The 26,212-nt window shown below is 36.9% G+C and overlaps 1 protein-coding gene across 4 annotated transcripts in view; it reads left to right on the forward strand.

Moving 5' to 3' along the window:
* Positions 1-23,899, forward strand: part of LOC100871989 (uncharacterized) — a 53,782-nt gene extending 29,883 nt beyond the window's left edge. For 2 of the 4 annotated variants that reach the window (XM_086904418.1, XM_086904422.1), the window contains exon 5: positions 22,148-23,899. In XM_086904418.1, coding sequence (XP_086760544.1) covers positions 22,148-22,365 — 218 coding nt within the window. In that variant the 3' untranslated portion in view covers positions 22,366-23,899. Of the gene's footprint in view, positions 1-1,694; positions 19,564-22,147 lie in introns of those variants that run through there. The other 2 variants (XM_031919282.2, XM_086904404.1) reach the window with 1 other exon arrangement.
* The last annotated feature ends 2,313 nt before the right edge of the window (positions 23,900-26,212 follow it).

The following is a 26,212-nucleotide window of genomic DNA, read 5'->3' on the forward strand; positions in this document are numbered from 1 at the left end:
CGATTGGTAAAGGATTACGACGCTATTGACCAAGAGAAAACAATTTTTTTCTTTGAAGGATAAAATAAAAAAGTATCTTATAATTATAAAAATTGATCGTCAATAACGATCGAGGATCGAACTTATCGTAAGTAATAATTAAATATAATTATATATATATATATGATATGATTTCTATGATTTTATCAAAGAATTATAAATAGAAACGAGTCTTAATTAAATACGAGTAGTATTAAAATATTCATTGATTTAAATTCAAATAAATAAATCGTTAATTATATATAATGTATTAATTAACGTATAAAATAATGTATAGGGCTGTTTCAATAAAATTTACTTTCCTCAGAAATTGTTATCACTACATCCTAAAATCTATATTCTTTTGATGTATCACATTGTAAATAAGCTTTTTGGCAATATATTAAATTTAAATGGAATATGTATCCAAAATGTAATAATTAAATTATTATTTAACAAAATGAGTATTGTAATAAAACAGTAATAGATTTTTTTCTCTTTGCCTATACATTATAAAAATTACTTGACTCCTATAAAAGCTCACGATATAATTAAACAAATTTCAATTTAAGATTTATGTTTTATTCCCTATCAACTTATACTTTACTTTATAATTTTTATCAATGCAATTATTTTATGATTTTATGACAATGTTAATTCGAATTGCATAATTACAATATCTGATCAATCTTGAAATATATAACAAAAATCGAAAATTATTCAAAAGTTACGACTAGAGATGATTATTTTATCAATATCGATTCGTCGACACTTTGCGAGTGTCGCGATCTCTACGATTATCTTCATATCGCTCGAATCGAGCAAAATTACACTCGTCAACGAACACGCGTTAAGTCTGATCAATCGTGCTCTACCCTACACTAAACCTTTTTTTTTTTTCTCTTGGTCAACGCGTGCGTATTTGTGAATTAATCGCGCTCTTAAATTCCCAACCAATTTTCATTAGCGGGGAAAAAAAAAAAAAATTCGTATCTCTTTTTCTTTCTTCTGTGCGCGATATACATCTCCCTTTTTCGAATCTCAAAGAAAAAAAAAAAAAAAAAGAAAAAACTCGTGCGTAATCCCGCGCGGATACATCTATCGATCCATCACCGTCCCTCGATCCTCTCTCTCGCGCGCCAAAACCGCTGCACGACACTTAGAAGAAGGGTGACGCGTGAACGACCTCGCTTCTCGGGGGTGGAGGAGAAATGTGGTGGCTTTAAAAAGCGAGGAAAACTTCTCTTCGGTGAGAGAGGCAAGGGAAGAGAAAACGTGTATAGATATATATACGTGTGGCACGATCACGGCCTTGATTCGTAAGTAGGAGGGTAAACGATGGGAAAATTAGTGGGGAGGTAATGAAAAAAAAAAAAAAAAGGTAGAAGAGAGGAAGAGGCGAGCTGTAAGGGAGAAAAGAGGAGAGAGGCGGAGGAGAGACGAAGGATGAGGAGAAGGAGATAAGGAGGTGGAGGAGGCAAGGCGAAGAGGGAGAAACTGAGACTGAGAGAACGAGAGAGAGAGAGTATACATGAGAGGAAAGAAAAAGAGAGAGAGAAAGAGAGAAGCGATCGAGCCGCCGTCGACACAGAGTGGGCCGCGGGCGGCTCGTCGTCGTGTAGGTCGTGTTGGGAGGCCAACAGTTGAAAGTGACTTGTCTTGTGTTGATGTTGCAGGTTCAAAAGCCTGGCACATGCGGCTGACCTTTGACCGGGTGCCAGGCGGCTGCAACCTTCACAGGTGCAAGCTGTGCGGCAAGGTCGTGACGCACATCAGGAACCACTACCACGTCCACTTCCCCGGCAGGTTTGAGTGTCCTCTCTGTCGTGCCACGTACACACGTAGCGACAACCTGCGCACGCACTATAAATTCAAACACCCCGAGGCAAGAAAGGTCGATCTAAACGATTTCGTGACAGGCACCTTGGCGCTCTCCGCGATGAGTAAATATGATGATACCATGAACACGCTGTCCTAAAACGCGAGATGGACCGTGCACGCGTCTGTATATATCTTATACATACATATATATATATATATATATTTACACGTACGTACACGCGCCCCAAAAGCAAGAAAACCAGAAAAAAAGTAACAATGAATATATATTATACATATAAAAAGATATAAGATTAATATATTTGTGATACGTTTTTGAAAAATCGATTCTAAATGTGAAAAGAAACGGAAAAATTGATATGCAAAAATCTCAATCTTGTTTATTAAGTTATTTAAGCAATTTAAGTTTATTTCGTTGGACGAAGCTAGGCGAAAATGGAGTGAAATCGCTCTGTTGCATCGCTGTCGCACTTCGTTCATCTAACGTAAACGCAAATTGCTTATAACTTAAATAAACAAACATTTAGAATCGATCCTTCGAAGGTGTCTCACGAATATATTAATACTCTGTGTATAATAAGGAAAAAAAAAAAAAAAAAATTATAAAGAGAGCGCGGGTGGCTGCGCCGACAGGGGGGTATTGTCGCACTTTTAGATCATAACAATACGATACGGCCCTGATGTCACGGCCACGATGCAAAGGCCGGTCTCTCTCGGCTTTTTTCTTTTTCGAACACCAAATCTTTTATAGGTTCTACGCTTAAGAAATCGACGGGATTCTCCTATCGCGTGGGAGAAGGGGAAGGGGAACTTTTTTTGTAAACACATGATGTGTACGACGTTTAGTGTGCGACATTTCTTGGGGTGGGCTTGTCGTGTTAAGTAAAATCGAGTAAAAAAAAAAAAAAGGATATAAAAAAAAAAAAAAGAAAATTGAGAGAAGAAAAAGCGAGCGAGCAGAGCGCCGCGCACACTGAGTTACGCGCGTGCGCAAATATATTGTAAGGGGACATTCGTGTGGTGCGCACGCGCGAGAACGATCGGTCGGCAAGAGCAGCGGCGCACGCGCATGCGCGTGGCTGCCGCAGTCGTTTACCGCGGGAAATTACCTTCGACGGGCCGATTTTTAAATTTGATTCGTCTTTGGCGCGACTCGAACCGGGTTTTTTACGATCGATCACGATGCGACGATAAAGTTCCTTCTCGATTGCTGGCTAATTAGCCGTTTGTTGTTTGTTGTTGTTTTTTCCATTGACGATCGACGCATCCGAGAACAGACAACGAGTGCCCGAGACGAATCAAAATTGGCGCGGGTCGCTTTTTGTATATCTCGGCTTTTTACGCTCGCGGGACCGATCGGTAACGCGCGGATGCGCATGCGCGCATATGAACGCGCCTCACGACGCATGCGCGTACACTCTCGGTACGCAAGTCGGCCGCCATGCAAAACGCTGTTTTTCAAACAATGTCCAAAGACCGGGCAGCTTTATTTTTTTTGTGGTGACGAGCGCTGCGCCGATCGACGATACTAAAGAAAGTTAGCACGGGAGAATTCAAGATTCGCGCATTATTGCTATATAAATATTATTATAAATATTAATGGGAGATTTAACGGAATTACATATTATATATATATATATTGTATATATATATATATATATATATAAAGTGGGAGCAAACGTGGTGCCAATTCCTCCCGTAGTTGCTGCTGCCTATCGGCCGATACGTGCCGTTCGACAGCTAAGAAAAAAGAATTAAAAACTAATCGATTAATTAATTAATTAATTAATTATTAATTATTAATGCGGATTTACTGGAAATAATTCATTCGATACGCAGGGTGAGTCGTATAGTTGTTGAAGAGTTTATAGTTGGACTTCATATTAGAGTGTAATCGTGTGTTTCATCGGCGTTTCATCGGGAATCGTTGGCAATATATTACGCCCACACGCGTACGTGTAGATCCGAGTTCTTTGAGCTTTCAAATGATGTGGAGAGATCTTGGGGAATATTTGTCACGTGGATACATGATACAGATCTACACACATACAATCAGTCAAGACATGGGCACTCAAGGTGTATATATACACACACATACACGACGAGAGAGGCGGGCGTTTGATACACCACATTAATATGCACTCACACAAATACACGCACACGTGTGATACACGTACAGATACAGAGACAGAGGACACGGAACATGCAGCCACACGACAGTTCGCGTCACTTCCGTAATTATCGGAAGTACAGTGACACGCAATATTAATCGACTAACAACGAAATCTTTTAGTCCTATGCATCGTTTTTAATGGTCTTTTTTTTCTTTTTTTATAGAAATAAGATGAATATGATGATAATGATGATGATAATGGTGATAATGAAGAAAAAAAAAAAAAAAGATGAAAAGAAAAAAATAAGGAAACAAAAGCAGAAAAAGGAAGTACAGAGTGGCGCTTTGCAGTTCTAATATGAGCTCTGAACTATAAAACGCGTTATTTGTTAATTGAACACCTAAAAGTCTATGATATTTACGATTTAAACTGCACACCTCCACGGATGCAATATCGCAGCAAATGATAGTGGAAAATCACGCGAGACATTCCACGAATTCGGGACTTAAGTGCATAAGCGAAAGCAAATAAGGATCTTATATCTTTAATCGGATTTGATTTCTAGTACTATATTATTACATTATATTATTATACATATGATTATATACGTTACTATACATTATTATGGTTATACACCGGCCAATAATGTTAAATCATGGTCGGTGATATTAGCGTATTTACGTTTAAAATTAACGGTGTCAATTTTTATTCAAGAGGGCTGGTTACGAATTTTATTCACCGCATACATCGTTACACGTTGATATTTAATTGGTTGGGGTGCAATCTGTTTGTTCTACCTTTCTTCTTTGTTTGTTTTTACGCGAGGAAAGAAAATTTATATATACATATATATATTTACTTCCTTACACATAATAATATAATAATAATAATAATAATAATAATAATAATAATTATAATAATAATTATAATAATAATAATAATAATTATATTAATGATAAATAAGGAGGATTCTGAGAGAAAGAAAGAAAAAAAACAGAAGGAAATATAGTGGGATGAAAAGAAAGAAATAAGAGATAACCGGGGGGTGGGCCGTGTCGCGCATGCGTCCAGACGTTACGCGTTGCACCACATATACGCTTGGATTCGAATTCGCGTGCGCGAATTAGAATAGGGTGAACATTATTTACGAACGACGAACGGACGGACGAAGAAGGAAAAAGTAGATGTAGAGATGAGAGGGTTAAAAAGAGTGTGTTTCGAAGAATTTAGAGAATCGTGTAACTCGTCGTATTGGGTAACACGTCGATACAATTGGTACGTCGAGTCCGTTAGCTATTCAAAGAGCCAAACCGTTACATTGTGATCAAATGATATTACCGTCGATCTTCTCTCTTTTGCAGAAAGGGGCACTTTGCATAGTTAAGTCGGCTACTATCGAACACGCATATACCGATATATAATATAAATATATAATTTAATAATAATAATAATAATAATATATATATATATAATATATATAATAACCAGAATATTAATATATTACGCAGATGATTAAGTATATTAATTAATATATTGGATATAATTTATTTTATTTTGTTTTATCGTTTTAATGATTTTATATATGTGTTATTCACTGTTTATTGTATTACCACGCAATACACAATATACCCATATACACATATACACACGAACGGGGACACAAACATATGAGTTTATTATTATTATGTACCACACAATACACAGACGTACACGCATATCTATTATATTATATTATGTTACAATAACACGGTATACGCAAAACTTATTATTTATTATTATCGGATGGAACGGGGCGAATTTGCCTAATTTAAATGCACTTGTAGACGATTATTATTACGATTTCCGTCTTTTCTTTTCTCCTCGTTTTTGCTTCTCCCATTCGTATCGATTTTTGTCGTGACGCGACTACCATTTTACGCGTACCAATCTTTTGTTTTCGTGTTCGCGTTTTATTTTCTTTTCTTTTTCTTCTTCTTCTTCTTCTTTTCTTCTTTTTTTTTTTTCATATACATAATACACGCATACATATATATATATATATATTTTTTGTTGTCACACCAAATATATAAGCTAGCCGAGTGTTCCGGGTGCTGGTCAAAGAGAAAATCCGCTATCGCGTTAGGATTGCAAAGCTTGGTAGAAAGAAAATGTTAGATATTTTCTTCGATCCTTCCGTCCTCCTTCTACGATTTCAGCTCGTTTGTCGAGTGTCGTTTGTTTCTTTTCCCTTTTTTCCGAACGTGAACGTGATACTAAAACCGATCTGGAAATCTCATCCCTTGCGTTTCTGTGTAATTCAACGTCGCAGTTTCAGAAAAAAAATTTTTTTTTCTCTCTCTCTCTCTCTCTCTCTCTCCTTTTTTTCAAGTTTTTCTCAATAGACAAAATGGATGGATATAAAAGAACCGAGATTATATCAAGTTTCTGACGGACAGCGAAGTTACCGCAGTTCTGGAATTTTATAACTCTTTCGTTAGAGGTGGAAGCGACATAAAAATTTTAGGTCGCGAAACGTTTTCACCGCGGGAAATTTTTAACCGCGATCTACTATTCAAAGTTTTATTATTCGTCGGGCGAAGAGGGATTTTTAGGGGTTTCCCGAAGTTGAAGTCGTTATTGAGGAAAGAATTATCGTGAAATTTAGCAATTTTAGATATACATGCAATATTACAATTATATTTTCAACCTTCTACAATTGGATTTTCCTTCATTTGATAAAAGAAAATAGAAGATTAGTTTCACACGGGAACTAAAATAATCACCTTACTTAATTCTTCAAATTAAATTCTCTATTTAAGAAGAAAATCGATATCTCTAATTATTTTTAAAGTCTTAGAAGAACAATTTCTTCTTTTTCTTCTTCAAAAAAAGAAATCATCATATCCTTTCACATCGTATTTACGAGATGAGTAGAATCGTGCCCCATTCGTCCACGCGAAATTCACGTGTCCGACCAGTTACAGCCGTATCCCCTGCTCGAAGTCGATACGCGTACACCTGGGTCTCACCGCCAGTGATCGGTTAACTTTCACACAGGATCGATGGGGAACCGCATGAAATTGCTCCCGAACACCACGTTAGACTACTGTTACGCGTAATTACACGGTTAACAACGTTCGAGTTTCACGTAGTACACTGATTTTTATCCAACGAACCGTGCGGCGCTCGCACCGAGCGTGAATCTAACCGGACCGTTATCGCCTCGGTGAAATTGCGGCTCGATTACAGGCGACGATCGCCGTTGCCGCGCTGTTTCACGATCCTTGAAAAGTTTCCTGCCGATTCTCGAAAGGAGTTGACAAAAGGAAACAATTCGAATTAGACGCGAGAAATGGAAAGATCGATCTTCGAGTTATGATTTATAACTTGTGTTCTAATTTCACTTCGTTCGTTATATATTTGTGCCTGATAAAGATGGTGGAATTATATTTTTATACGGATATAAAATTGGGCGAAGATAGAATGTATTCGAATTAATTTCAATTTTTGGATTCCGATTTTCTCTATTAATGGGAATTAGTGAATTTTACTCGATTAATATTGAGAATGAAATTTTCTTTGCGTTGCAAAATGTCATTAAAACACTATTTAATTATTAGCCAATTAATTTTCGCTGTGTTTTCATCCTACGATTTTTATCTTTTACGTCCAAGTCGCGTGATAAACTCCATTTTGTCATACGACCTATCCTCTATGCGAAGATGGATAATTATATGTGAAACGATTGATCAATGATGGTGGCTTAATCATTTTTCGTTATTCTATTATTGTCATTCGTCCAAATACATATATATATATCATATTTTATCATTCTTATCGTAAAATCGACTAGTTGATTAAATTTATTTTATTGTATTAGGGATATCTCTTTGAAATTCGCAATTTCTACGATTTAAATTTTGATAAGCCGCCAGTTTTTAAAGGGAAGATTATAAGGTTTTGATTCCTATTAAAGTTTCAGAAAGATGAAGGAAATCTCAGATTCACGTTTCTCGATTTACTTTTTCACACAAAGGAATTCCTCCTCGATGTTTGACTTTGCCAAATGAGCACTTTGGATTTTGGTTCCTCGACTGAAAAAAAGAAAACGTTCACTGTTCCAAAGATTTCGGAACTTTAATTTTTAACACCGTTGACTATCGTTAGGCAATCGTGAAATCATTCAATCGATACATTTATTGTGGCGATAAAAAGAACCTAATTGCTTTTAATAATTACAAATTTTCAATAATATATTCCCATTAAAGTGGAGAAGTTTTCGAGTGATTCTGAGTTGAAATGCACAGCGTGAACGTGTTAAATTTAAAAAAGAATAAAATGCTCGATCGAAAATCGAGTTTACTCTGCCGGATAGATCGCTCCCCTAGAGAGGAGGCCACCACGTTTCACGATGCGCCTCTGGCTGGGCCCACGCCTTCGTGGTCGTGGATTCGTTCGATAGGCCAGTGTACCACGTGTCCCCGTAGGTGGACGAGAATTTTTCTCGCAAGAACCGCCACCAACCGCTTTATATAATTAGTTCTGTGGGGGTATCGATCGCCGTGAGAACTCGTCGTCGTCGATGCACTTTTCGATTCCAACGCGTGTTCGTCGCTCGTGTTAATCGTGTCGATTATACAACGCAAGTTCTTTTTTTTTTTTTTTTTTTTCCACTACGCCTGTCCATCTGTTTGAAAATAAAGATCGTTCGTTCGAGAACGATGGATTTTATCGGTCGAGAATCGTCTCTCGAATCTATGTGCTGTGATAGGTACGACTGAGGGAAGAGAGTAAAAGAAAAATCACCTGCGGCGGTAATTAGCTGCACGTTCTTCCTCGCGTGACGTCGGAAGGAAGAAAATTTTGAAGCGGGATTTTTGATTAATTTCGAATATTTTCAATCGAATGATTCGTTTCCAGGATTCGGAGGATTGTTAAAGATGGTGTAATTTTAATAATTGCGGCCAATTTTTTTTTTTTTTGTAAAAAGTTTAGGGAAAATAATAGAATAAAAAAGTCTCGTTAAAGCGTGTAATTTTAATAATTGCAGTCAAGAGAGTTTTTTTTTTGAGGGGGAGGGGGAGAGGGGAGGGGAGATAGGAGATGTTGGTGGAGTAAGAGGAGTAATTAACGAAACAAATTATATAGATAATAGAATTATTAGGTGTGTAAGTTAATTTGGTGCTAGCAACGTTAGCTTTTAACGTTGATTAAATTAAAATTACCATGAATAACTTAAATACTGAATCTGTACTAAATTTACGATTTTTAATTTTTTCCAAACGAATAATAACATTCGAGATCGAAAATTCACTTTCCACTTGATCTAAATCCAATCGTACAGATGTAATTTTATACTCGGCTCGATTGATCAAAGAAGCAAAAAATCGCCTGGCAGGAACGCGACATCAACGTACTTGGCGAATCAAACGATTCTCTCTCTGGTTGAAACGCGACATATTAATTTACGTGTTTTTTATATAATTTCAAAAAATTATAACGTACGTTTAATCGAGTTCCAAATATTGGAATATTGCCGCAAACTACAATTCGCGCGCAAAAAAAAAATTCGCGATCAAAAATTTTCACTCTCTCACAAATACACACACACACGCGCGCGCAAAAGATACTTCATTGAAACGCATCATTTATTAATTTGCACATCTTTGCATAACTTAGAAAAAAAAAAAAAAAAAAACATAGAAGTTCCAAAAAATATATATGTATATATATATATATCACGTTCGAACCAACGTTCATCCTATGATTTCCAATCGTTTCTTTTTTTTTTGTTTTTTTCTATTTTTTTTTTTTTCTTTTTGCACGCGAATAACTCTAAATCAAAAGATCGTTCCGAGGGGAAATTCGGGTACGACACTGGTTTTATATTTTCAATCGAACGAGTGAAAAAAAAAAAAAAAATCGTCCAACTCAAACGCGGGCTCAGAGAATCGATGCACTTGGCGGCTTAGTGCGCGCGAGTTAAACGGCACTTTGGCCACAACCCCCTCGAGTCAGCGGCGAGGAAACGCGGCGGGAAATCGTTAGCAGTCATCCAGACGAGGATCGTCGAGCAGTCAGCCAGCCAGCCAGGCCCCTTTTTTTTTTTTCGCTTGCACTTGATGGTGTGTACCGTGCCTGTTGTTACGTATTCTCGTGCCCCTATTTTCTTCTTCGTGCGCGCTCTTTCGCCGGGATAAGAGAGGAGGGTGTACACGCCCGACTTAGGGAAGCGTAAACGCCGACGTTGAACGTTCAACGACACGCGGGGAATCGAGTGATAAATGGAACGAACGAACGAACGAGCGAACGTGCATCGATGAGCCGTTTCCCCTCCCCCCCCCTCTGTCCCCCGTTCGATTGACGTTGATTTATCATCGTTATGCCGGTTTCGTTATTCTGCTTCTTTTTCAGTCGAGCAATTTTTTTTTTTTTTTTTTTTTTGTTAGAAGAGTTGTTGGAAGGGAATATGATTGGGGTGATTGGATTTTTAACCCTTTCGTTTCTGAATTTCGTTCAGGCGACGCTGAGATTGGCTGTAATTTTTTCTTTTTTTTTTTTAGGGGGATTTTTTTGTTAGGAGGATATTATTTTTGGAAAATGTTTAATGCGTTTGGACAGTGAGATAGTGAGGATCGAGTATATTGGTCAAGTATTTTTGCTACTTATAAGTAAAGATTTTTCAAAAAAGAAGAAATTTAAGGAAGTTAGTTACGATATAATGTGTGATATAAAGCTGAGCTGTGAAAAAGGAAAAGTTTATGAAATAAACGGTTCGTTATTTAAATATTTCGTTGTTTGGGAAAGGTTGTGAGTAAAGTAAGATTATTTATAATTCGAGGGTTAGTAGGAGGTTACATGTACATTTTAGATTTGCGGGGAAAATTTAAGAAAAAAAAAAAAAAATATCGAGAATTTGCAACAATGATGATTAATATTTCCGAGTAAGTATTAAAATTTCAAATGTAAATTTTAAATTTTAAGGAACGAGAGGGTTAAATACGAGATATTCACAGGGTAAATTAGAAATGATAATTCTCTATCGGCGTTTAATTTAATCTAAAGGAATTCGTAGCTATAGGTTAAGGGGATAAGCTTCCTAATCGAATATAATAATTTTGATATCTCGTGAAACCTTTCGTCGAATATTTTGATACGAGTGATTATTTGACAATCATATAAAATATTTTGACCATGTTGTGGCTATTCACATATCGGTCAGGATAATTTAAACTCACACTTCCATTTGCCAAATAGCACATCTAATATGTATATAATCGAGAATATTACACGGGATTCTCTTGTTCCAGTTTAACTCGAACGACAAAATATCTCGAATATCTATTAACATTATATATTGAAACCTTACGCGCCTTTTCTTCGAAACATTTCTCACTTTCGATCCAAAAAATATCCAAGATATTTCGCTGTCCAAGTTAAAGTGGGACACCCTGTATATATTTAATTAAAAAAAAAAAACAAACAAACAATTTATTATATATTATACGTTGAGGGCCTTCGATAACGAGTGTCAACAAAAGATACTCTTAGGCGCAATGAAAAATCATTTCAAGCGATTTGAAAAAGAAAAATCCCGTCGAAACCCATTAATTCATATCGTTCGTTTCTACTTCTTCGACTAACTTTCGAAGTTAGTCCCGGTTCTTATCGGAGGCAGAGAATTATGCGCGATCTCTCCTTAACATAACACGGCTCCTTGAGGAGACGTCATACGTCGCAAGACGTATTTTCTTTTATTCCACGATCCTCCCATCCCCTCCCCCTCTGCATACCTACCACTGAATCTCCCTGTTCTTTTCATCCTGTTCTGATCCTCCATTTGCTCTACACTCCGCTTCCCGCATACATTTATCTCACTTTGAACCTTATTTTCCACCCCCTCCTCTATCGAGCTCGATCGTGAGCTGGAAGAAAATTGTCCCCCCTCCCAACTTATGACAAACTTCCCGCACGTGTATTCTTCTCTTCTGATCCCTTCTGGTAGATTTGTGGTAGAAATATATAAATATATATACATATACAATAGCGTAGAAGAAGAGCAAGTTGGAAGAAGAAAATTTTATTTCGCTCTCAGAGGATAAACCGTAGGGGAGGAAATTTGTGAAAATTTCGATCTTTGTAATTTTACAATTATCTATATGAATATATATATATCAAACACTGTACCCTACTTTATTTTCAACAAATTTCTAAACTGTTTCTCTATAAGAAGATCAATCACCGATTCGAATTAATATCATCCGATTTATAGTAAAATTTCTTCCTCCGTTTCATTCGTTAATCGTGGCAAAATGATTACAGAATTATTACGAGGTGATCTTCCTGCTTGTTACACGCGGATATTATCGGTTTGACAAATATTTCCAATGGCATTCACGCAGATCGGCGTACAAGGGTTCGCTCGTTATCGTCCTTTAGTATTCGATCGCTATGCGAATCGCTCGAAGCGCGGCGCGTATTTTGCGCTGATGGAGGACGAGAAAGGCGGGGTGGGGATGATGAGAGAAGCACCGTGCAAGAGGTTGGTGCATCGAGATCAATGAAAATCATCCTCTGTATATACAATGCCATGATAAACAAGAGAACAAACGGATTCTTCTTGGATCGGATGTAATTTATAGCGCATCAACAATCGGATTTTCTTCTTATTTGCGAAAAATTAATAGATTATCGTTGGTTACTACAACTTTTCATCGCGAGGATATTGATTTTTTTTTATTTTGATTCTGATGGGAGAAATAGGATTATTAAATTGTTCAGTAATAAGGTAGCAGGAGTTTAAATGTAAATTAATAGAGTAAGGCCTATGAGATAGGTAGAGTATTTTTGAAGAAGATGATCCTTTTTAACAACACACTTGTGAAAACTATTTGCATATACAATTTACTTTCTGATCGAGCTAGATAATTCTCTTCCATAATTGAATTCCTCGAATTCGTTTCATCTGTTCCACATTCTTTAAGAAGAAAATCTTAATCTTTCAAAGATCGACCCTGACCTTCGATTAATTAAAAAAATCTCGTTTTTCAATTTCAACGACGGACAAACAACGTCGCCTGTCTATATTTTCTTATCTTTCATTCCACTCTCTAAATTCACTTGACTTGAATATCATATATAAGAAATTCGAAATTTGAGCAATTTCCAAGCCGTTTCGCCAATTTGCATTCACATTCTTCCCAGCCACCCTCAGAAGCCGCGTCTTTCCATCCGCGTCTGTCCTCGTGCTCGTGTTTTAATTCTCTAATGGACGCGCCCGTGTTTTGATAAATCCATCCGGCCGGCTGTGAACTGATTGTAAATGGCTTAAGCCTATGAACTCCATGGCTCGCTCACCACGAGCGAAAAAAAAAAGTTAGCTCTCCCCTGAATGGGGAGATATACCTTGAATCGCAGCCACGTGTTCCGTTTTACTTCATTCCCTTCCTTTCGAAACAGGCGTCAATAACAGGCTTTGATATTGGTACAAGTTTGGAATGTTTTCCGGCGAGAGAGTTTCTTCGATGGCCGGAAACGGAGGAGGACGGAAGGGGGGAGGGAGAGGGAAGAAAGGAGGAGATTCTGCGCGGGGCGGTTCCGGTCGCGGGAATCCGAGCTTCCTTTCACCTTGTTTAGCTTCTTTTCGCCGATCCAGTTTCCTTTCTCGCTGTGATTTTTCGCGCTGGTTCGTTTCCCAGTTAGATGCTCGACCGGATGAGAATCTGGAAATGGGAATTTCCAAGGCATTGCCGGTCAAAAGTTTGAAATCGTCAAAAACGCGCGCGTTCGAGAATTTCTCGAAATTTTTTTTTTTTTTTTATAAAAAGTTAGAAAAAGAAATCTTCCGTTTTCCATGGAAACGAAATTTGCGATTGGCGGTGATTCCGTGGAAGATAAAATGGAAAAAGAGAAAGTTGGAATCCCGTTATCCCGGAAGATTGTTTTTCCGATTGCGTTCGGAAAAATAGATTAGAATATTTTTGAATATTTTAGAAATTTTATACGGAAATAACGTAAGTTATTCGCGAAAAAGGTTAGGGGCTAAGCGAAATTACATTAATTCAATAATATTTAAATATCGAGATATATATTGAGCGAAATATTTTTTTTTTTTTTCGAGGATTGGAAAAAGTGGATGGAGGAAAGTGATTTCAAATTTTTGATCGAGTCGCGCCACACCTCTGTTCAACAATGAATGCAAAGAGAAAAAAAAAAAAAAGCATAAAGAGAAAGGGCATAAAACATATCCGTGCGAACCAAATTTTTTATATATATACCGGGGACGCGTTTTTAAAGCACACGGGAACACGACGTACATGTATCGACTAGTCGAAAGAGAGAAGGATCGTTAACCGTGAAGAGAATCGCGAAAAAAAAAAAAGAAAAAAGAAAAAAAAAAGGTAGGAAGAGAGAAATACTCGGCACGCAAAATATTGAATTGACCCCTTCGTGTCAACGTTGCCCCGTGCCACGTTGACCACGTTGGGCTCCGTCTGGCTGTTATATCGAAATCTTTATTAATTAAACGGGAAATCTCTACTATATACTATTATTACTATGACTACACTACTACTACTATTATCGCTACTGCTATTACTATTACTACTACTATTGCTACTACTACTGCTACTACTACTACTATAACTATTACTACTACTACTACTATTACTACTACTACTACTACTACTACTACTACTACTACTACTACTACTATTACTATTATATAGGTATTTATATATTTACAATTGCGTGGTGTGGAGTGGAACATTGTGATATAATAGATTGGTGCTAACACCTTATTGAAATTGAAGATGAATTTAAAGTAAATGAAAAAGAAAAAAAATAAATAAATAAATAAAAATGTGAAAAAAACGAAAAAAAAAAAAGAAAAGAAAAAAAAAGAATAAGGATGATAATGATGAAAAAATCGTGCAATATTATTGCGATATATAATGATAGGGAAAAATATGCGGGCCGAAAGGCCGCAGCTGTCACTGGCCGAAACGCGCGTTAAGTTTTCCGTGGTGCAAGAACCGTGGGCGGGTGAAGAATGGAGCGAGGCACAAAACGAATGAAAATCACCGTTTCCGTTCACTTTTCCGAGTCGTCGCGCCGCACCGATACGCGATCCTCGTGCGCGATTTCATTTTCGAATTCTTCGCTTAAAAAAAAAAAAAAAAAAAAAAAAAAACACTCGAATCGCTGCAACTGTGCGTTTAATTCGCTCTTAATATTCGAACCGTGAAATATTGTCGGATCTTTTCGTCCGATTCTTCTTCCCTCCCTTCTCTTTCTCTTCGATAGTCGCGTATTCGAGACAAGAGGGATATCAGGTTATCCATCGATTGGTTAAATATTGAGCGTGCAAGATAATAATTTCCACATTTTTATTTTTTTCGGTATATTAATTTCGTGGAAAATTATACGGGAATCATTGTGAAGAGTTGCAAAATTCTGGAGTTTGATTGATTAATGAAATTAGGAAATAATATAGATTTTTATTGCGAGTATTTAGATACAGGGTTGGACAGAGTTGGTTTAGGTACTAATTATAATCTAGGGCACTAAAATTTGTAACCTTTAATTTTTTTTTAACGATGGTCTAAGGCTTGGTTATTTAAGGGTATATATAAAAGGGGGTGAATAATTCTGGCCCTGAATTTTTATATCGTAGAGTGTGATTTTGTCCGAGTTTTAGCAAACTGTTTAATAACAGGTGTTTCGAAATATGAATATGAAGTTTGCCAAAGTAATTAAGAGTAAGTCTTTTAAGCTAGTGTTTGTCGAAACAATTGGGTCTTTCAAGCTTTGCTGAAATAATATTCCGTGGTTTTGGCGTACACTGATGAACGAATATATACATGCGCCAAAAATTATTCTACAGAGTTGACAATTTTATTTTTCGATATACATTAACAAAATTATTATATATTTACCGATCATTCACATATGCAGATACCATTAACAGCATTAATTCAACATAATCAATTCAAAAAAAAAAAAAAAAAAATAGAAAAATTAGATTCTCTCAATATAATTCTTAAAATAAATTTAAAAAAATTGTATTTTTCAATTCTCCAAGCCCAAGTTCATTCATATACAAATTCTCTCTATCGGATAGAAAACGTGGCCAATTTCGAATTTTCGATACACACCCTTGTAGAGATAGATATATACCTTCCACGATTATTCTTCCCAGACCAGGGACCAACTGCGACGTTCCCTCGTTACCGTCAACAAGCTTCCCAACTTTCAACTTCCCTGTACTCTCAAAACTACTCGAAACAATAACATTCGTCGTCGGAAATTAGCACGTCTACAAACCACCCTGACATACCACCGTGAACCGACGATCGATCGATCGATCGATCGAGCGCGTTCGAGACTGTTATTGTTGGGCGGGGGGTGGATGTTCAACATTCGTCCGTTGCGTGTGTGAATAAAAAGGGAAGGGGGAGGGGAGGGAGAGCGAACGGAGGAAAAGGAAAGGGAAAGGGAAGGGGAGAGAAAGAGGGGGAAGAAAAAGAGAAAAAAAGGATCGAGGAGGACAGGACGCGGCACAGGAGGCGGCGATAGAAGGAAAGAAACTATGGCTGTGCAAGTGAACATTATGAGTGTAGTTACATTAGGTGTAGGTGTTACCTAGGGTCTAGGTTTAGCTGATCATAGGATAAGGAGCACGTTTTGTTTTCAACTCGGCTAGTGACAGCTGTTCGCCCTTGTTCGCCCTTGTACATTACCGAAACTAATTAACAAGGGGGGAGGGAGGGGAGGGGGAGGGAGGGGGGGAGGGGAGAAAGTACTATTATTAATATCTCTTTATATATTAATATATACAAAAGTACGGATTAATCATGGATATATATGTATATACACACACACGGTATATGTATATATCTATCTATCTATTATATATGAATATAAATATGAATATATAAATATAAACATATATATATATATATATATATATATATACATATATATATATACATTTTGTTATTTTTCTCGGGGGATAATATATATATATATATATATACATATATATACATATATATATATATACATATATATATATATACGTATTGAAGAAGAAAAATTCTGTAATAATTGTAAATCGTGCGCGCGTACAGGGAATATCGTGATTTCTGTACGCGCGTACTAACTCGTCATTCGGGGGAAAAAAACGAGGATAAAAAAAAGTAAAGAAAAAAACGACGAAAAAATAATAATAGGTAAACAAAATAAAAAAAAAAAATAATAAAAAAGAACGAAAACGAAAACAAAGATGTGAAAAAAGGGAGGGAGGGGGAAAAAGAAGAAATTCGAAACAATGAATATGAAAAGAAGAAGAAAGAAAGAAAGAAAGAAAGAAAGAAATCGGCGCGACTGAAAGTTGTGATTTTGCATGGTATGTGTATATAGGATGAAAAAGAGGGTAAAGGAAACAAAAGGGCCTCTATGTATGACGTATTCAACGTGTGTAGGTGAGAAAGGCGAGAAGGGTTTGAAAAAGAAAAGAAAAAAAAAAAAAAAGAAAGAAAAGAAAAAAGAGAAAAAAGAAAGAAAAGTAAAAAAGGGAAAAGAGGAAGAAGAATCGTTATACCGTTGCATTTTCGTGTGTGACATAACCTAAAAAAGTGTGAGAATGAACCGGAAGGCGAGCAAGAGAGAACGAAAGATAACGAGCGTTTCGTTGATACGTGTATGAGAGAGAGAGAAAGAGTGAGAGTGAGAGAAACGAGGACGAATATATACGTGTGCATGCTGAGATAAAAGAAAAAAAGGAAAAAAAAAAAAAAACATGAAGGAACCAAATCGACACGAAATTCCTTTCCTTGAACCACCATCCTATAAACCTCCTATCTATGAAATTCTAGAGAGAGAGAGGGAGAGAGAGAGAGAGAGAGAGAGAGAGAGAGAGAGAGAGAGAGAGAGAGAGAGAGAGAGAGAGAGAGAGAGAGAGAGAGAGAGAAAGAGGAAAACATTCTCGCTATTACCTTTTCGTTCTTTTTCACTTTCGTTACGATCCGTGGAAATTACTCCTCCTCAGCATCATCTCGCTTCTTTCTCTTCCTTTTTTACTTCCGTTCCTTCGTTTATAACTTCGTTGCGACACTTCGTATACTTCTATCTATATATGCACAGAGAGACAAAATAAGAAAAACACACACAATAATACAGAGAAAGAAAGAGAGAGAGAGAGAGAGAGAGAAAGAGAGAGAGAGAGAGAGAGAGAGAGAGAGAGAGAGAGAGAGAGAGAAGATGAGGTCGGAACGGTGAATTGAATCTAGACTCTGACCTAACCTCTAAGAGCTAGACCTAAGGGTGTGGTTATATATATGTATATCTGATCAGACGATGATAACTGTGCCACGTTTGGAGCTTTCTGTGTCGCATCGTTGACCTGTGGCGATGTCGACCACGAGGATACGTTGATGACGAGAAACGGGGTCAACCTTGTGCCGGATCATCTAGCTGTCTGTTTGTCGCTCCGTTTCACGTTGGAAACGTATTCTCGTGTTGGTCGTGGATGTTAGTCGTGGCTCGTGTGATCGATCGTGGCCGATCGTTTTCGTCGTTGTCGTGATTAATATCTTCGACGAACAAGGTTAGGTGCAGACTAATGACACGGCAGTCTCGATACGATAAAATCTGTATGTAAAACCGGCATTGCGAAAAAGATTTGTGCTTTTTAACGATCCGATATTACGATATACCACACAATGATTGTACTTGTAATAACGTGGAAGTTATGGAAGGCGTTGAATTATCATGAATTGCTAGTGTCGCTAGTGTGCATCGAGGCTAAAGATCGTGATTGAGATTTTATATATATATATATACGGTCGACGGGAAGAAATAGTTTGCGACAATGGTGGCGCTAGTTTATTGTCGTTTTGTATAAAAAAAAAAAAAAATCGGACGAGTAATTGCGTCGTATCAGTTATTTTCGGTTACGATAAACGTACAATAGGCGCACTATCGACGAGAAGAGTAGAAAAATGAAATAAAAAAAAAAAAGAAGGATACTGAAATATTAAAAAAAAAAAAAAAAAAAAAAAAGGTATATATATATATATATAAAGAAAGAAAAAAAAAACGACAATGGGAAATCGTGCACGAATAGAACCGAGAGTATATATTGAACAGATGGGGGAAAAAAAAAAATAAAATAAAATAATTAACCGCAGACCATGCCGATACAAACGAGGACACATAACGATCATAGGGCGTAATCGATTTTATTACCGAGAAAACAAACTTGAGCAAAAAAAAAAAAAAAAAGATTAAAAAACATTAATTAATAATAATAATAATGGGGGAAAAAAAAATGATTATTCTTACTACTTCTTATTGTTACTACGATTATATTCTTATTCTTATGGTTATTCTAACATTGCAAGTGTTATGTTACGATTGCAATTATTATATACACCTTTAATTATTATATAGTGTATAGATAATATATGGATGATGAGGATAAATGAAGCAAACATTAAAAAATTTGCAAAAAAAAAAAAAAAAATCCAACAAAAAAACTATGGAGAATTAATCACATGTGCATTTAATGTATTTCATACTAATTTTTTGATTAAACATAATTGTGTGTTAACCGAGCCGTCTATCTTTCTTTTTTTTCTTCCAGATCATTGTTCTTCTCCCTGCCCGTCGTTAACCTTCGTTACACTGCTCGACGTCGAGTGAACTTGATAAAAATCGTTCGTTCGATGCCCCAATTCGATTCAATTTCGATTTAACACGTTCACTGCGAAGGTGGGCAATAAATTAACAATACATTGGATATAAAAAGTTCGAAGAAAGTTTAAGTGTATCACGACGATGAATATAATGCCACACAATACCTATATTTATTATAATCTACGAAATATCCACGAAAAATTCCACGATTCTCTTCTCCATTTTGTTCACCGACCCACAACTTCCCTCAGGCGATCATCCGTCTACGATCCACACCTTCGATTCCAATGGTCTTTAATCGATCGTCGATCATCGTACGAAGGTTAACGCATCGCTGTGGGGACGAGTTTAATGCAAATGCGATCATCGAAGCGTCGAAATCATCGCAATTCCAGCTGCGAAATACACTACCTGTTTATGGCGAGGGAATCTGTAAAACGGGGACAGAGTTTCGATCGAGTTTGAGAGCGAGTTTCGTCTCACACACACACACACACATATACACACACGCGCACAGATCACGGTTACAGATCGATCGTCAAGTCGGGGGCGTCACGATATTGGCCTGCCTGTCGATACATCCGGCCAGATCCCCGGCGCTAGGACGTATCGGTGTTGGAAAAACCAGGCTATCGAGTCGAATACGGGTTCGATAATTCGTCCGGCACCGGATCCACTTTCCGCCATTTCTGACGGCGCTGTTGATCCTGGCGTTGTTGACGACTCGGCTCGACCAATTTCTCTCTTCGTCCCTTAAATTTCCTTCCCGATTTTCCAACGATCTCTGGTTCTCTCGTTCGAAGAACGAGAAACGAGAGTAACTTGTAACCGTTGAATCTGAATTTGAAGGGGCATCTTTTTTTTTTTTTTTTAAATGAATTATATTTTCGTTAGGGTGAATGTGAGTTTTGGTGGTTAATTGTTACGAGTTGCGTCGATTTGCTGTGGTGTTCTTTTTTTTTTTTTTTTTTTTAAGGAGGATTAATTTTTAAGAGCGAAGTTGGTAATCGTAGAATAAGTAAGGAGGTTTGTGAATTGTGTAATTTTGTACGATTATATTTTTTTCATGATTAATTCTAACAGTTGAAAGTGAACATCTTTTTAACTTATATAGCGAATATTTAGGATATTAAGCTCGGATAGTAATAGTCGAGGAGAATTTTATTCCTTTTCAATACGATATTTTGTCTGCGATTTGAATTAAAAAAAAAAAAAAAATAGAAAGATATTCACCTGGATAAACAAAATTTCTCCAAAGAACGATATTGCATTTAAAATATTCCAAAGGGGATTCTCGACCAGAAAATCAAGATAAATCCTCGATGCCAGTTGTTTCCTTTCTCCCGGCAATTGATGTCACGCAACAAGTTCCTGGCGCGACTTAAAGGCGCCAAGGATGCCGAACTCGGGCAGACCGTGGAGAAAAACCATTTCTCTTCCATTCCACACTGATACTTCCTATCTATCCTTTGATAACTTTGATAAAAATCGCTTCCTCTCCCCGCGGGAGGAAAGATATTTTGATTACATTTTTCTAGAAACCGATGTAAAAATATTGTCAACGATTTAGAAATACACTTCTACTCTCGTCGACATTCGCGTAATTTTTTCCGTGCATCGATATTCGACAATATTCCATCATCCTCGCCCACCGTTTCCCTTACGCGAAATTACACTTTCTCGTAATGTAAATGTTCTGAATGTAAACGTCCAAAATATCTTTCACGTATCGTTTCATTATCAAATCGTCATAGAAGAACTTTTAAAATATACGAAGTAGATCGATAAAACGGAATTGTATGCGTGATTGAGGAATGAAAGGAAGGAAAAGAAAAGGGAGAGCCTTGATCGATCCTTCGTAAATATATCCATGTATATAATAAAGATAGGGACGATAGTCGTAAGAGCAAATATTTCCACTTTCCATTTCACTTTCGTGTTCTCTCCTTTCCATGGCAACGACACGATCGACATATAACACTCCAAAGAGACTAAGAATTGCATCTAATCAAAATCCCTTAGCTTCTGCATAATCACCCCATCCTCCCCATGTCACGCGCTAGAAAATTATTTATTTCTCAGAAAATATTTGCGAGCCGTAATAGAACAATAATAACGAAACAAAAAAAAAAAAAAGAAAAAAAAATAAAGTAACTAAATCCATTTCCTTCTTCGAGTTAACACGCAGCCTTACACGCACACGTGCGCACGCTGGGTCGCGTAGAATATATACAATATATATATATACATACATACATACATATATATATGTATAAACAGGCGAAATTCGAAACCCGGAGATTTTAACGAAAAAAAAGAGGAAGCAAAAAAAAAAAGGAAAAATCGAAGAAAGAGATGTAGAAACAGATAGATATATATGCATAGATTTTGAGAGAGAGAGAGAGAGAAAGGGAAAAAAGAGAGCCAGAAATAGAGAGATGACGCGGTGACGCATTTTCGGCAGGCATTCGCTGACCCTGTGGTTTCTGTTGTTGCAGAGCTGAAAAATTGGCGGATATCGCAAATATTTGAGAGACAGAGTAACAGCGACGAGAGGAGGCGGTGCTCGTTGTGCGGTAAGGTCGTGTCGAACGTGCGCAATCACTATTACGTTCATTTCCCGGGAAAGTACGCCTGCCCGCTCTGCCCTGCGGTTTACACGCGTAGCGACACCTTGCTCACGCACACGCGTACCAAGCACGCGCACGCGCAATAGCGCAAGCGCGAGCCAACCGAGAACCGCCGATCTACCGCCACGATCCTTCCCGATCAATCGGAGGGCTGCCGTCCCTTTACACGGATGCCACTTCCGCTTTCCGATTACGAAAATGGTTACACGATGCCCGTTTACACGTAGCCCAGTGTTCTACATTTTGAGAGAGAGAGAGAGAGAGAGGAAAGATGCAGCTGCTTTGTTTTTCACCATCTATCGAATCGAGGCTACTCGGGTTATTTGGCTTTGCCTTTTTTTTTTTTTTTTTTTTTTTTTTTTAGGAAAAAAAAGGCTTCCGTCCGATTGTTGGTGGGTCGAGTTGGATTTTTGTGATTTTCGCACAAGAATGAGATTTTTCCTCATTCTTGGGGAGGAATCTAATAAAGGGAAAGATAGATTTTTAAATGTTTCAGCGTTGTAAATATTGTAAATTTATCGTTAGAGCGAATATCGATCGCGAAGATTCGTATTTTATGATATTTTTTTTTTTTTTTTCACGTCATCATTATTAAGGTTTTATCACTGTGGAAATTCAAAAAGAAGTGTGATAAGATTCTCTGTATATTTTTTTGTTTCCTTTCGGCTGGCAAGGAGACAGAAAGAGGAGATCTGAGACAGAATCAATACGTTTAAGATTCTTTTGCAGCTTGGTCAACTTTTCCAAGCGATAACAATTTTATCCCTGATCTCTTTCATCTGAGCAACCTCTAAAAATTTGCAGCTGCTTTCAACCAAATTAACATAGGTTTATATTCAATATATATATATAGAGAGAGAGAGATATGTACAATATATTTAGATACATGTTATATTTGCTCTAGTTTTTAAACGAAACGTAGATTATGTATATTACGTCTTTTTCCATTCATAGAATGTAAGTTAATTTAGTTAATTTATCGTTCTTTGTGATTAATATCGTACGTGTAAATATCGAGGAGCAAGCCAATTTTATTTTCGTTCGTTTTTATCGACTATGAGGAGCAGCAGTGAAGTGAAGTATGAAGACAAAGGAACGCATTATCGAACGCATAACGTGCCTCAGACGTGGGGACATTCAATATTACGAAGGGGCGATTTATTCGTATAGATCGATGGCTCGGTACATGACACGATGAACATGGGAATTTCGTGATGGAACACCTCTCTCCTTGACTGACAAAGCTGTTTCATTACACCCCGTATATCTTATTGATTTTCCATCGCGAGAAGCTGAATGTTTGCTACTTGAATTTAAATATCCTGTCAGATATACCACCATCGCGACATTTTTCTTCTTCTTCTTCTTCTCTCCAATGCTTCCAATTTAAAATAAATTCGATTAGAAATCCTCGTATAATTGGCCTATCTTTTAGCCAAATTTGAAGAACTCGTAATTTCTTGGTCTCTACTCCACGTTTTTTCATCTCAATTCCTGTGCACGATATTTGTATGTTGGCGACTCATCGTGAATTTTCTTATTGTATTTTTTTTTTTTTTTTTAATATATTTTGTGACTTCAACTTCTGTAATGAAGATTAATACAAATTTTTGATATAAATTTTCGTTATAACGTATCATTTTTCGTTTTCTAAGCCTGTACAAGTCCATTTCAAGCCCCTAATTAGGAGGGAAACTTGCAACCAGTGACTATATAAACGTTTTACATTAATTATCTTATTACGCCCTATTTTTGGTCTGCCTCGCTTATTCCAGAGGACTTGCGGTCTCTACGCCCACAGATTGCTTCGCGTTCATGGTAGAGCCGTAACGTGGCTCATTTTCCTCGTACAAGTTCGAGTTTCCTCCGTTTTGCGTATTAAAGGGAATAAGGAAAACGAGTGTATAGATCGCTCGGTATACGAACGTATTTATATTTTCCTAAAAGATAAAACTAAGTTTAAAGTTCATAACGTCAAGTTACTTCGTTAAATTATTAAAGAGACGAATTTCTTAAGACTTCTCACCGAACGAGTGTATTTTAAGTACTTTAGAATTAGTCTTAAGTCTTGTACGGATTAAGCTCGGTTGCCCTTTTCAGTGGCGTTCTATATGGACGACAATATAAATTTGGAATCAACTGTAACAATCACTGTATCTTGGTGCCGTGAGAAAATTAATAATAACGCTAAGAACTTTGAAACGTAAGATTTTCTATGAATGATTTCGCTTGCACGAGAGAAATTATGGTGGAATTCTTCTTTTTATATTGCTTGGATACACTTTTGCAAAAGTATCGTAAAATTATGTATTTATTTTCTAATTATCGATTTGTATATAAACGATTTTTACGTTACGCGTGAAAGTAAATTTTTGAAAAATTTTTCCCGAGATTTTTTTATAAAATACCGTATTAAATTTTTTTAACGTGGCTTGTTTAGTATTTTAAGAAGATAAAAATGATAAAATTGACGATAAATGAGAGGTGTATTAAAAATGATAGGAATCAGGTCCTCTTTACCTCGAAAAGTTTGAAATTAAAATTTGCATTTAATATGCAAATTCTTTTCGATGCTACGCAAGTACGAATTAGATCGCAATTTTCCCACGAAAAATTCTCCATTTATATTTTTTATTTAAAAATGAACCGAAAAATGTTTAGTTTTTGTTTTTTTCCGATAAGGAATTTATTTTTTGGAACGTAACAATGTTTAATATACGTAGATTTTATTCGATATATTGTTTTAAAAATTGTGATTAACTATTTAATAATCGTTACTGAAAATCACCATAATAAAATAAAATTAATATCAAATATCCCCCCCCCCCTTGCCACTTTTTTAATATAGAAATATTATAAAAATATAATTTTAAATTCTGTTCTTATTAAATTTAATTAGCATAATTTTTGGTGGTCGGTCGGGGCGCAACTTTCTTACGCCGTAGCCTCTCTGTTAATTTACTTCACGTCACAAGCTTATTAAACATTATTTAAAAGGTTAGAGAGAATACAGGAATACAAAATATTCTCAAACAACGCGAAAGATTACAAAGGCATTCTTAATATGCAAGCCTTTAGGGAATACAAAGGATTTTCATTGTAAAAAAAAAGAATAACAAAAAAATATTACTCAGAATATTAAGCAACGCTCTCAAAGAGCCATTAACCCATTTTTCTGAAACCATGATGTGAACACACGACCTCCCCATCACGAGAGAAAATTCATCAAAATTAAAATACTTCAAAAAAACCCGATTATCCACGGTTCGATCCTCTTTTTCAATTCCTCCAATTTCTGTTTAGCCTAACATTTCCAAATCGAAAATTTCTCTTTTAGAATAAATCCTCTTTAATGGCGGCATTAATCTCGGGACGATTCGAATTTTTCGAACCGTCGTAAAACCAGCGCCAGTGGAAAATTTGATGGCCACGCTTGAACGTTTTTACGCGGCCCTAAAGTCCATGACGACGACGACGACGACGAAAGCCCTGTGCGCGCCATCACACGGATTTCCCGTCCCGTCGTTCGACCATGGATCCTTTGATAACTCTCTCGAGTTCGTTATTCGAAACGTTATTACAAGGTGGAAACGGTGGGCCAGACGGTGGGAGACCCCGCGCGCGGAAGATATTGTCTGGCCCGCCGCGAGTTAAACGTTTCGCGGTATCGCGACAGCGGGGTTGTAAAACAGGGTGATCCCGATAATGGAAAATTTGATAAAGCTGGGATACGCCCCGAGTTTTATGTCCTCGGTGGAGACGGTCCTTTGTGCCACGGCATTCTAGACAGAGGCTGGCAGAGATTGATTGTAACTTGGTTTTTGTGTGTTTGGTACGTCCTGGTTCCTTGTCTTTTTTTGACATGTTTACGGGGGAGGAGAATGAGTTGACAAGTCTTTTAGGGCGAGAGTTTGTTGTGGCCGAGAGAAAGGT

The sequence above is a fragment of the Apis florea genome, unplaced genomic scaffold, assembly GCF_048593485.1.
Source record: "Apis florea isolate Af1SG1 unplaced genomic scaffold, ASM4859348v1 contig_1615_pilon, whole genome shotgun sequence".
Classification (NCBI taxonomy): Eukaryota; Metazoa; Arthropoda; class Insecta; order Hymenoptera; family Apidae; genus Apis; species Apis florea.